The sequence below is a fragment of the Rhinolophus sinicus genome, chromosome X (genome assembly GCF_036562045.2).
Source record: "Rhinolophus sinicus isolate RSC01 chromosome X, ASM3656204v1, whole genome shotgun sequence".
Classification (NCBI taxonomy): Eukaryota; Metazoa; Chordata; class Mammalia; order Chiroptera; family Rhinolophidae; genus Rhinolophus; species Rhinolophus sinicus.
Genome location: NC_133768.1, coordinates 26,240,222 through 26,254,115, shown reverse-complemented (window position 1 = coordinate 26,254,115; position 13,894 = coordinate 26,240,222). Strand labels below are relative to the sequence as shown.

Sequence of the window (13,894 nt, the reverse complement as noted above, 5' to 3'; positions counted from 1 at the left end):
TCTGATATCATGAGCTATAATATAATTGTTTTCAAAACACATTATTAAAATACTCTGCTATTGATAGATACCGTATTATAGGAATATAGAACACAGAATATATTTTATTTCCATGTGTAAAATGAAATAAAAGATAGGCTCATATACACATTAAACTTTCCATCAGCTAGAGCCAAGAGCAAAGAATTAGAGCAAAAGTGAAGGCAAATACTCTGTTTAATAATATTTTCTGATTTTTAGTGGCAACCTGCTGATGTATTAACAAATTTTGATTTTTCAAGGTAACATTTTTGATAAAAGTAGTTTAAAACTTTTAAATAAATGAAATAGAGACTACATATGATAAAGATTTTTATTATACTGTTGTATAGAATCCTGTGGGATTCTCTCACATATGGCTTGTTTTGCTCCCAACAGTGGATATTTGGGGTGTTTTCTCATACATGGTTTGACACAGTGATGAAAAAGCCTTTAGCTGAATTTCTGCTGAAGGTGTGGAAAGCTCTTAGGCCTAATTTTCTCACTCTACTAAGTAGTTCTATATTTAGCTTAGGAAAGCTTCAGTCCTTTCCAAGGTATGGACCTGATGAATTCCGGTTTTGTTTACTTTGGGTTCAGAGACTATTGCTTTTACATGCCAATTTTTGCCACGATAAAGAGGAACATCCCATCTTAATGCTGGAGTCGTGTCAGTATGGAATCCTGATGGTTAAATCCTGCCTCATAGCTTCCCTGATTACCCGCCCCCCCACCTGACACTGAGCACCACAGTTCTTGGAGTGTACTGGTTTCTAATAGCACTTTCTATGTGTTTATGGTTAAACTTTCCATCTCGCTGTTTCCATTTAATGTTCGTTTTTCTGCTGTGTTGGAAAGCAGTCCTTCCAGGGTCACTTACGATGTCTCCTTCTCTTTTCTGCCCCCCTCCCCCTAACCGTTTTCTGCAGATCACAGTCAGTCTAGCACAGGGGTATGAAAGAACTCCTTCCTCTCCTAAGCAGCGGTTCAAGAGCTATGCCTACGCACAGGCTGCTTATGTCACCACCTCTGACCCCACACGGAGCCCATTTCCTTCACAGGTCTGTCAACATTTACTCTCTGTTCTACAAAGCAAAGAATGTCTTCATCCATGAAAATCGAACGTGGCTTTTCTTTGTTTGAAGTTAGCAGTGCCTTTTTCCTTCCCCATCAAGAACTATTTCATTGTTCCCAGTTGTATTAGATGCTCTCACATGACGCTGTTTTGTTGTTAGACTTCTCTAGGTTTTCTTTCACTGCAGTTTTGTTTATTATTTTTCAAAATTTATTTTTCAATTTCAGTTGACACACAGTATTCTATTACTTCCAGGTATACAACGTAGTGATTAGACATGTGTATAGCTTATGAAGTGCTTCTTTAGGTTTAACATACTCGTATGTAGATTCTTCATGAATGGGGATTCTCATAGTAGTGATTTGTGCTTTCATTATGTGATTACCTGGATGGTTCTCTTTTACAAAGACTACCAAACAGTTGTAAGCAACCATTAAGTTCATTAAAGGTTTATGTATATAACTTTTGAAAGAATTGGAAAAATGGATGAAATTTACTAATCACATTATTTGGGGGAGATTTTCCTAGACATTCAGTGTTTTAAGGAAATATCTGCTCTATATAGATGCCTTTATTATATTTTCATTCTATAAAACCGTATTTCTCTTCTACTTAAAAAACATAACTGCTAGCTTCTTCATATGATCTCTCTTAATTTTGCTAATTTAAACTTGTATATAAGGGGTTCTGTAGTATTCAGACAAAAAAGTCACACTAAAACCAGATCAGAGTCTATGTACCATTTAAAACTTTCCACATAAGGAATCTTCTTACTGGAGGTTTCCACCATTGCAATATTGTAGGAAAGCTAAAAATACAAGAAATTAGAGCCTTGTATATGTTAGAGCATGGAAGTGAAATGAGCTAGAATTGCTAGATTTGCTAGAATTTATTTTTAAAAGAAAAGTATTTATTTTGCAGAGTAGAGCAATTTGAAAAGTTCTTCAGGACGTGACTTTTATGAAAACTGCACTATGAATGGGAATTTAGAGATGGTAGACCTTATCTCATGGGTAAAAAAGTACAGATTTTTAGAGACTCATTGATTATTATTATTTTTTTTAAGATAGTGGTTGTATTTAATTAGTGATTTATTTGGCATAGTTACTTGATGCCGGAGGTTGAAAATTTTTAACACTGAAAGATTCGCCCAGGGAAACGTATTTCAGAGCTTAGTTATGCCCTCTGTCCTTGGCTACTTTTCTTGCAAAGATGAGCAAAGGAGACTGGGTGAGAAAGTTTGTTACTCAGCCTTATCTTCAGTTACGTTTCCATCCATGTTTTCACAAAGGGTAGCTGTATAAAATTGATCAAAAAACTTAATCTGCTTTCTCATTATCAGGAAATAAAAATAATTCTGCCACACATTCCTATTTGCTATATGCCATGTGCCCGCGTTATATGAACTAATAAGATCCTCGTAAACCTTACAGTGGTAGGAGGTCCTATTTTATACCCATTTGAAGTTTATTCACCCTGTTTTTCTTTCCCCTCCTCTCCTCACCTTCCTGGCTCTCCCTGACTTTCTATGCTCTTTTTACTACCATCTTCCCATTGAAACCTCCAACACTTAAAGAATAAGTCTGTACATCCTAAAATAAAGGAGCATAAGCCAAAACAAAGAAAGAAGTTGTTGCCCTCTCATTATCGCTTTATAGAGCTGCCTTTTCCAGAAAGTTTTCTCCAATGCCTATTCCGGCAGAACATTTTTACCTTATTACCACCTCATTAAGGCATTGCTCAGGTATGACTCCTTAATGAAGTAATAATAAATGGACATAATTTTGCTAGACTTGATTTTTTTCACTTTATTTTTGTGTAAATCTTGCAAAAATATTTATCGTAAAATAGTCAACAAATTCACTTATTTGTTTTATTTAACATAAGCTGCTGAAATGAACTTAATGTTATCCTTTCGAAAAGAAAAAGCATGAATTGCAATTGATGGGGAATGATATATTCTGCCTGTTTCTAAGGTAGCACATCAGAAGATAATGTTACGCGTAGTTAGATAAGTTTATGTCTTAATTATTGACTGAGAAAATTTTTTCTAAAGAATTTCTCAGCGGGGCTGAGCCCATACTGCCCCCTACAGGTTGTTTCTGATCCACTTCAAATGAGCTCCAGACGGGTTCCTACAAAGAAGGGGGAGGTTTTCCATAATAGTGAAGATAGCCACGCAGGTGACTGCCCCTGTGGGAAACATAAAGTTCATTATCTTTAAAGTTCCCAGTATCTTAGAAATGTCAGTTATCCGCATCTGTCCCAAAGTTGGAAAATCTGACTTTTACTCACTACAGTTTGTGAACCTGTTGAGGCAACACAATCTGACCTCCCTCATGATTTCTGCCTATAAATGAGTTTTTCTCATAATTTACCAAGAAGCAAGACCATCTGGTGTGAACCCATAACTTTCCCTCATTGTATGACTTAACTGCCATGCATCCTTAGATGGAGGATATCCTTTGCATAATTATATTTAATTCCTCTTTGTATGACTTTGATCATGCCTCTCATTCTGCTCCTAATCTTATATCAAAAGTCCCCAGTCGCTTTTTCACCTTCAATTTCTCTGTCTCTCCTGGACCTCATCCTGTCCAAACCTACTGTGGTCATTCATACCTGCATGCATGCCTCCTCTCCCCAAACATATATCTCTCCACTTTATCTTGTTAATGTACTATTGTGAAACTCTTTCTTTCACTTAATACCTTCTGTAGTCCATGCTTCCTTCATTCATTCAAAAAGAGTTATATTTAGTCACTAAATCAAATGTCTTCTTTTCAGCTCTCAGGCTTTCTACCATAATTGAGATACTGTTCTCATAGCCCCTAGACTCATCAGGTTCTCTATCTCCGACTGTTCTATATGTCTTTCATGATCTAACTCTTTCTCCCCTTCCAACTCCCTTAGTGTAGGAGTCTCATGGAAGATCTCTTGACCCACTTATTTGTACACACTCTCTTGTCAGTATGATTTAATCTCCTGGCTTCAAGCTGTATGCAGATGACCATTATATCTACGTTTTTGCCATTTCTAATATCTCTTGAGTTACAGCCAGATTTCCAATTCATTTTCAGTCCTTTGGTATGTATCTATACCTTGATGTCCACTGATTTCTCAAACCTACTGTGTCCTGAAGTGAGCTTTATTTCATCGCTCATAACCCATTTTTTTATTCTTTTGTTATGTAAATGAAACTATTACTCAGTTGTCATTCAAACTTAAATATCTGACACGCTCTTTTGTCTCTATACTGATCTGATATTCAATAATGGGACATGTAAAGTCAGTTCTTTCCTTACAACATTTCTCCATTAAGTTATGTCCCCTCAATATTAATATATGTCCTCTGATTCAGTCCTTCAGCACATGTCTTCTACATTACAGAAATAGCTTTGCAATCGATATCACTATCTTTAGTTTATCCACCTCTCAGTCAGATTAAATTTCGTTTTTAACAGCTTTAATAATATCATTCACAAAACTTTCTTCACTTTCTTTTGCCTTTATAACAAGTCCACTCCCCTAAATTTCATCAGGAAGCTACATGATCTATTAACAGTTTATATTTTCATACTTATTGCACACTAGTCTATTTCATGTTTTCTTTATTCCAAATTAAATCAGTTGCTCTCCTCCGTAAGTGCCAAGCAGTTTCCCATCTTCGGTTTTTTTGGTTCTCCCAGCCTAGAGTGACTTTTACTTCCTTCAAATTGGCCAACTTAATCCAGATTTCAAGGCCTAACCAATAAGTGCAGAGCCTGGATTCAAGTTCAGATTTCTAACTCCAAGACCATATTCTTTCTACTGACACTGACTTTTCTCTCCTGTGATTCTTATATATAGAATTATTCACACATGGAGTAGTAGTCATTTATGTAATCACTTAACACTTATTTCTTAATCACCTACTATGTGCCAGGTATTATTATAGGATCACATGATGCATCAATAAACATACAAAATAATTCCTGCCCTAATGCAGGGTATATGCTTATGGGATAGTCATAATATGTATATGATAAACAATATAAATACGTGAACTGTTTCAAATAATATATAAGCAATATGCATTAAGGTAAGTAAAATATAGTAGTAAGTACAATAGTAAGCTCTAAAAAGAAAAAATAAATAAATAAAAGAGGAAAGTGGGATATGCAGTATGTGGCAAAGAAAAGTTAAAATTTGTTTTTAGGTATTCAGAGAAGGACTCACTAAGAAGATAAATTTTGAGTAAAGACTGGAGAGAGGTGTGGGTACGTGGCAGAAGACAAACCCACGAGGGGAAACAGTGCAGAAGCCCTGAGTTGTGGGCATACTTAGCCTATTCAAGGAGAGGTATGGATGAGGGTCACAGTGCTAGGAGATGGTGTCTGAGCTGTAATAGTGTACCAAATCGCCTAGGGCCTTGTGAGTAATGGTGAAGCGGGAAGCAATTGGAGGAGTGACATAAACTCATATTATTTAAACATGGCTGCTGTGTGGAGAATAGACTAAAAGGAGCAAGGATGGAAGCAAAGAGATTAGTTAGAATGCTATTGCAATAATCTAGGCAAGATTTGACAGGGACTTGGATCTGGATTGTTTCTCTTTTTTCCCCAGTTTGTTTTTCTTTTTAAATAAAATTTATTGGGGTGGCAATGTTTAGTAAAATTACATAGGTTTCAAGGGTATAATTCTGTATTACATCATCTATATATCGCATTGTGTGCTCACCACCCAGAGTCAGTTCTCCTTCCGTCACCCTATATTGAACCCCCTTTTCATTGTAGTAAATTACACATCACATAAAATTTACTATCTTAACCATTTTTTAAAATGTACAGTTCAGTGGTATTAATTACATACATAAAGTTATACAACCATTATTGCCATCCATCTCCATCTTCTTCTTGCAAAGTGGAAACTGTATCCATTAAACGCTAATTCCCCATAACCCCTCCCTCCAGTACCTGGTGAGACTACCAATCTATTCTCTGTTTTTATGAGTTTGTTTGTTTGTTGTTTGTTGTTTTTGTTTTTTAGATTCCATGTATAATGAGATCATGCAACATTTGTCTTTCTGTACCTGGCTTATTTCACTTAGCATAATGTCCTCCAGATTCATCAATGTTATAAGTGTTACTTAATATAAAGAGTGTTAAGTAAATGCAGCATCTTCCATCTTCTTCATTATGTTGTTCATGAAACTGAAGTCCAGAAATACTAAATCATTTAGCTAAGGTCACAGAGTAGAAATACCTCACCTAAGACCTGATATCCTGAAGTTTGCAAAATAGGATTTCTATCCTAGGATTGTAAATATTTCAAGCAAATTCACTACATTTTCCCATTTTCTGTAGAATAACCTCTAGTTTCTGTGTTTGTTAAGTAATCTGATTTCCTGTTTCATTGATAGTGTTTCTTACAATCTGTTTCAAAAAGTATTTTAATAATTATTCCTTAATTAAATTTATTAAACCCAGTTTTAATGAAATCATGCTCAGTGTGGTAGTATCAAAATTAAGTATGGTGGTATCAAAATCAAGATGGCTGATAACCTTGATAGAAATATATAAAATGTTAGCTATTGATTGATCAATTGATTGATTGATTGATAGATATCTATGTCTGTCTGTCTATCTGGATATATTTTTTAAAAATGCGTAATTAGCAGATATCCATATGTAATTATCCCTGCTACGGGATTCCATCAGACCATATTCTTATGTATTTGTTTGGTCTTTGCCTAGGGACAACATTAGTGCAAAAATGGAATAATGCTGTTTTTCAATGAAAACTTCTTACTTAATCTTGTAGAGTAACATAGGTAAACGTGTGGGAAATATGTGGTAGAGTCTATGCAATCAAGTCTCAAACCTACTGGCAAATGGCTTTATTTGAAATAAAACTTTACTCCCTTGAGCTTATAAAGAAAAAGATACATTCTTTTGAAGGATATCTTATTTAGTATTAATTAATTTAGAGTAATTATGAAACCAGCATGTCATTAGTGTTCATATAAAGTATTTTGTGTCATGGTGAAATTATGATAAGAATGCAAATGTCTATTTTTTTTTAAACTAGGAAAAGATTATAAATTAAACCCTTGGGGGAAGAAACTATCTTTTAGAATTAATGGCGAGTTGGCAGTATTGCTATGTGACTCCTTATTTCCCGATTATCTGGCTGCTGATTCAGTTACAGAAAGTCGTGTTCCTCTTTTACCTATATCAAATCCTGATTTAGAAGATTAGCATTTTAAATAATTATTTCTATTAGTTCAGTTATTTATGGTGTAATGATGCCTATGATGGGAGCTATGTATAACAATAGGATTACTTCACAATAAAATTTACTTACAGTGAACATTTATGAAAATGTTTATTAGGTTTCTCTGGGATCTCTGGTTAATTTAAAATCTTAGTACATTTTATCTTCATTATAACATGTCCCAAGGAAATTTTTGGCTGAGAGATTAGCATTATAAAAAGAGGACTTTAATTAGAAATTTCTATACTGTAGGTCAGATTGCTAAATCCAGCAGCAATTATCTGCTTCCTGAGATATGTAGTTCTCTTTCTAAAACATTAAAATTTACTTTATAATACCTGAAAAAGTCATTTCAAGCAGAATTTTGGATCATTAATGGAATTAGACGTGTCCATGGATTCTTCTACTTCTATTTCATCATTTAAATTTCATGTGAGCCAGATGATTAAAGTCTTAACTATTTGGTACTTCAAATATTTCAGGAACAAGTATGCCAGAAGCACTTCAGTATTATCACTAATTTGCTAATTGGTCATTGCCTACTTGATCCTAGAAGCCAGGAATGAATGTGAAAGAACGTATCTATTAAGCTCTTAAAAATCTTACTATTTCTATTGCTTCACATTCTTTGGTTATAGAAATTATTTATTGAGTGGGTGAAGGTATTTAGTGAGGCAGTTCTAGTTGTGTTGTGTATTGGTTAGAATTCATATATGAAATACCATAAAGAAAGTTAAAAGTCAAATAATGAATTAGGAAATTATTTGTAACATTTATAACATACAGAATTGTAATACCCTTCATATATAAATAGCTCAGTAAATCAATAGCAAAGGAAAACACCTCAATAGGAAAATTCACAAAGAACATGAGACAGAAAATGACAAAAGAAAGAAGTCAATATATCAGTAAGTATTTAAAAAGACATTCCATGCAATATATTCCACTAGTAATAAATGATACATAATATAAAACAGTGAAGTCAGTTTTGCCTACCAGATAGGCAGATTGGAAGGGTGATGATACTCACAGTTTTCTAGAGCATAAGGAAAAAGGTAATCTTATGAGTAATGAAGGGCTTATGACAAAATAAATTGATGTTGTCTTTCTGGAGCATCATTTTTAAATAAATCACACAATTTTAAACGTGTAAGTCAGACCTGTATTCATACCTCTAAAAACTATCTAAGGGTGATAATCTGATGAGTGCAATGATGTAAGTAAGAAAGAGTGAAGACATTTCTTTAAAAGAATGGAAATTTATGGTTCCATACCAATTTTACAATTATTCGTTCTATTTTTATGAAAAATGCCATCGGAATTTTGATAGGGATTGCAACGAATCTGTAGATCACTTTGGGTAGTGTAGACATTTTAGCAATATTAATTCTTCCAATCCATGAGCACCAAATGAATATTTTCTCGTGTGTGTGTGTGTGTGTGTGTGTGCGTGGGTGTGTGTGGGTGTGTGTCTTCTTCAATTTCATCAGTGTCTTGTAGTTATTAGTGTACAGGTCTTGTTTAAATTTGTTCCTAGGTATTTTATTCTTTTGGATGTTGTAAATGGAGTTGTTTTTTCAAATTTCTGTTTCTGCTTGTTTGTTATTGGTGAATAGAAATGCAACAGATTTTTGTATATTGGTTTTTGTATCCTGCAACTGTACTGAATTTATTAGTTCTCAGGGTTTTTTTTGGTGGAGTCTTTAGGATTTTCTATACATAATATATGTCATCTGCAAATAGTGACAGTTTTACTTCTTCCTTTACAATTTGGATGCCTTCTGTTGCTGTTTCTTGCCTAATTCCTCTGGCTGGGAATTTCAATACTATGTTGAATAAATGGTGAGAGGGAACATCCTTTTGTTGTTCCTGATCTTAGATTTGAGTATGATGTTAGCTGTGAGCTTGTGATATAGGGCATTTTTTATAGATAAGACCTGAATATCCATCACTATATGATTGGTAAAACTTATTATACATATATTTAATACTGTATCATGGGACATTTGAAATCTATGCTGTAGAGGTATATTTATAGCCATGTTGCAAAAATATCCCTGATATGTGGTTAGTTAAAAGAGAAAGCTGCAAATAGTATATGACATATAATTATACAACATATATACATAAATATATATTTACATGTGTATGCATGTTTATGTATGTGCAACTACACTCATATACTACCAGTAATACCAAATACTGACTTCACTGTGGGTCAGCAAGGGGACTTTACTCATTATGGTTATTCAGCAACCCAGCCTCATTAAACAGCCACCTTCTAGACTATTTGCAGTCACTGTGAAAATGGAAAGAAAGCTCTGGAATTTCTTTGCATGGTAATTAAATACTTGGACAGGAAGTATACATGAGGTGTGATTGAACAATGTGGTGAATGCTTAAATAAATAAAAACATTACAGTAAAAGACACATTGTCATTAATCCCCCTCAAAATACTTCCCCTCACTTCAAACACACTTATTCCCTCATGATTGCCACTTTCTGAAGCAGTTCTGGAAGTCCTCTTTCATGTGTCTTTAGTTGTGTTGTCATGGCTGCCTCAATGTCCTGAATCATTTTGATTTTGGCGAAGAGCCAGAAGTTGCACAGTGCCATATTCGGTTAATAAGGTAGATGAGTACACACTGTAATGTTTTTATTTGACAGAAATTGCCATATACCAAAAGTGATGTGTGACATGGATTGTTGTCATAATGGAGTATGACGTATGGCACACTTTAAAACACTCCTTCTCTCAACCGTAGCTCACACCCGACTGACTGCACCGAACAAGTTAAAACTTGTCACACACTGTTTTTCGCACACTGTTCTATGCTCTGCTTCCTGTATTGAAGATACCTGCTTTTCCGTTGTATGGCACTCGGCAGCAGTGTTCACCGTATTTTGTGATCACAATGGAGAGGCTCTGTGTCACACATCGCTTCTGGTATGGGAATTTCTGTCAAATAAAAACATTACGGTGTGTCCTCATCCACCTTATTCACAGGATCTGGCACTCTGATACTTCTGGCTCTTCCCCAAAGTCAAAATGACCATGAAAGACAAATGTTTTGAATCAATTTAGGACATCGAGGCAGCCATGACAGCATAACTAAAGACACGCATGAAAGAGGACTTCTAGAACTGCCTCAGAAAGTGTAGAAGAACATTGGAATAAGTGTGTTCGAAGTGAGGGGGAATAGTTTGAGTGGGATGTAGTTGGAGTAGTTTAATGTCAATGTTCTTTTACTGTAAAAAGTTTTTTTGAATTTAAACATTCACCGTATTTTGTGATCACACTTCATATGTTATCTCAGCTCACAACTCATTGGCCAAAACCAGTCGCATGGCTTCACCCACTTAGAGAGCACTAGGAAGTATATTCATGTTACATGTCTCACATATGGAAGGCTGACCATAAGCATAAGCACTGCTTATCATTGCTACAATATCTATAAAATGGTTTGCACAAACATCAAATGATAAAATGAAATAGGAAATTAAAACATGGCCATGCCCTCAAGAAATTGGCTTAGTGTTGTGCATTATTTAAGTATAAAATATTAATTTACAAAACTACAAAAATAAAGTCATTTAACTTACTAGACTTTAGGAAGCACATACATGATTTTTGACTAGTATTTAACTTCCTAATAGAAATACCCAAAATTGCAATCTGGAATATGATGAGCCTTCTATTGGAAGAAGTGCTTAAGCACAGACCAGATTATGACACTGGTTGTTAAAGGGATTCAGTCATTGGGAACATGGTTCATTAACCTGTTCACCTACTGTGTGCAGAAACCATGTATCTGTCCAAGAAGACTTTTGGTTCCATTGTAAGTCTGGAATCCATGATCCTAATCTATGATTTTTGTTGAACACTGGTAACTATTAGGGAATGATTGACAAGGAACCAAGCATGGGGAACATATATGACTACATTACATTATTGCCCCTAAGAAATGTACAGATTAAGTATAGAACATGATTGGAGTAGTTTTGATCCTGGAATAATTTCAGTTTACACTCAGAAGAAAATCCAAAGTGCCTATGTGATCTGTTCCTTCCATATCCTACTTTCTCCCTTATCCTTCTCCCCATCACTGAGCTCCAAATGCACTGGCCTGCTAGCTTTGCTTCTGATAGACAAAAATGCTTCCAACTCAGGAATTTTACTAATGTGTTTTCCTCTTCCTGAAAATCTCTTTCCCAGGTATTTACGTGGCTTGCTTCCTAACCTTAATCAGGCCTCAGAGAGGACTTTTCTGACTGCCTTGTTTAATACACCACCGCAGTCGCTCTTTTGCCTCTTTCCATGCTTTTGTTTTTCCCTTACAGCATTATCACTACCAACTTTATGCTGTATATTTAATTGCAGATTGTTTTTCCCTGATGAATGAAAACTCCAAGAGAGAAGGGACTCAGAATCTAGATCACGTAGTAGGTACACAAAACCTATTGATAGAATGAAAGAACGAATGAGTAGCTTATCCTTTTTATATGCCCAGTTATCCCATTATATTGCATATTCTAGGATAGAACTGAGTGAGCATCATTATTTAGGGAAGCGCATATCCAGGTATTAGTGTATTAGTGCTGCTTTCATGACCCTGGTAAATTGTTCATGGTTTTTTAGAAGCAGGTCCTACAATCTGAACTGTGCAGTGACACAGTTTTAACATCTTCTTCCTTTATGTGCTATAAATTATTACTCCCATCTACTGTATTTGAACAGGAGATCTACATATAAAAGTATAAATATTACAAGGAAGGACAGGCTACATTTCAAACATGTTTATTTTCTTAAGTTACCTCAGGGATTGGGGAGGTCGATTCATGAGGCCCATCACATGATTATTAGATGGGGTCCATGAATCTGTACTTTATACAGCGATCCTGTAATGCTCTGTAAAGAGGTATTTAGGAGTATTTTCACTAAGTTCATCCTAAACAGACTTTTTCTCAGGCTCAGATAAGTGAAGGGAAGAATGAAAATATTAACTGGGGCATGACTTTAGTAAATGACATTACGATAGCTGTGGAGGTAAGCCTGTATTCAGTAGATGGATGACATAGGTAACTCTGGGGACTTTGCTGCCCTAAGAAGCCTTATTTCTTCAATAGTAATAAGAAGAGGGAGAGAGGAAAATTACCACTTATTGACTAAGGATGGAAAATATGTGGAGAAAGAATTGGTGAAAAGTGATGTAAAATGTAACTAGGAGCTAAATAAACCCAGAGAAGAAACTGTAAGTAAGTAGATATGGATTTACAAACCACTCTCTTCAATTATAAGGGTTTTGAATAGTCTGATGCTTTTCTATTCTCAACAACATCTCTGTGTGTGTGTGTGTGTGTGTGTGTGTGTGAGAGAGAGAGAGAGAGAGAGAGAGAGAGAGAGAGAGAGAGAGAGAGAGAGAGAGGGAACATGGGCTCAATGTTCAGGCTCAAAATGAAATTTCTATTTTAAATAATTTTTAAAATGGCACATTATTGGCATATGTGAAGTTTTAACACGTTTTTGAAGTAATACTAAATCTATGATCCCCTTAACAAATGTTCTGCTCAAATTAGGTATTACAATTTGAGATGTAATACCTAAGTGTAAATGAAGGAAGTGCTCTTCTCATTTAAAGTATAGGAATTATATGGAACTTTTTTTGCCTTTTCATAAGAGGAAATTTTAAGAGTGCACAAAAGTAGATAATGTGATTTATAGACTAAGAGCTTTGCCTTGGTGAAACATTCTACTCACTGATTAAAGGACCATTTGTGAGGGCAGTTTTATTTCTGTTGGAGAGAAGGTTCAGATCTTTGACAAAACTAACATTTGAAGTCTCAATTTCAATTCTACTATAATGTCTTAGTGATATTTCTAAATGTTAGAAAATTACTAAAATATTAGGAAGAATAAAATTGGTAAGAATTGAAGAAATTAGCATCATTTTAATTTTTATGGATAGAAAATTATAATTCCTGGAATTTTCAATGTGTATAGCATTTTCTTATGGAATAGAGTGATTTTTGATTCTTCTGATGCAAGTAAAAACCTAATCTAAATTCAGGAAGATGTTTTCAGATGTGAGAGTAGAAATATATTTAGTGTTAGAATGGCAGAAAGATTTTTCTAATAAAAATGATATATAAGGTTGAAGTTAATGGATTTTTTCAAAATGATTAGTTTGTTATCTGTCATAGCACTTGTTTGCATAAAACATAGATACATTACATTAACATAAGGATGGACCTTAGTTTTCCCAAAATGTGGAATAAAATATAGAAACTATTTGAAAATATACATGAGTCCTGGCCACTAGGTTTTATTATGGCTGGAAATAATATATTAAAAAGTTTTCTAGAAATCAATGGGACTATATCAAACTAAAAAGCTTCTGCACAGCAAAAGAAACTGTCAACAAAACAAAGAGGCAACCTACCAAATGGGAGAAGATATTTCCAAACAACACCTCTGATAAGGGACTAATATCTAAAATATGTAAAGCACCCATACAGCTCAACCAACAAAAAAACAAACTAATTTC

At 34.6% G+C, this 13,894-nt stretch overlaps 1 protein-coding gene across 8 annotated transcripts in view; it reads left to right on the top strand.

The window, feature by feature from the left end:
- Positions 1-13,894, top strand: part of DMD (dystrophin) — a 2,125,071-nt gene that overhangs the window by 607,647 nt on the left and 1,503,530 nt on the right. For all 8 annotated transcript variants that reach the window (XM_074323908.1, XM_074323912.1, XM_074323913.1 and 5 more), the window contains exon 9: positions 948-1,079. In XM_074323908.1, the coding sequence (XP_074180009.1) occupies positions 948-1,079 (132 nt within the window). The remainder of the gene's footprint in view (positions 1-947; positions 1,080-13,894) is intronic.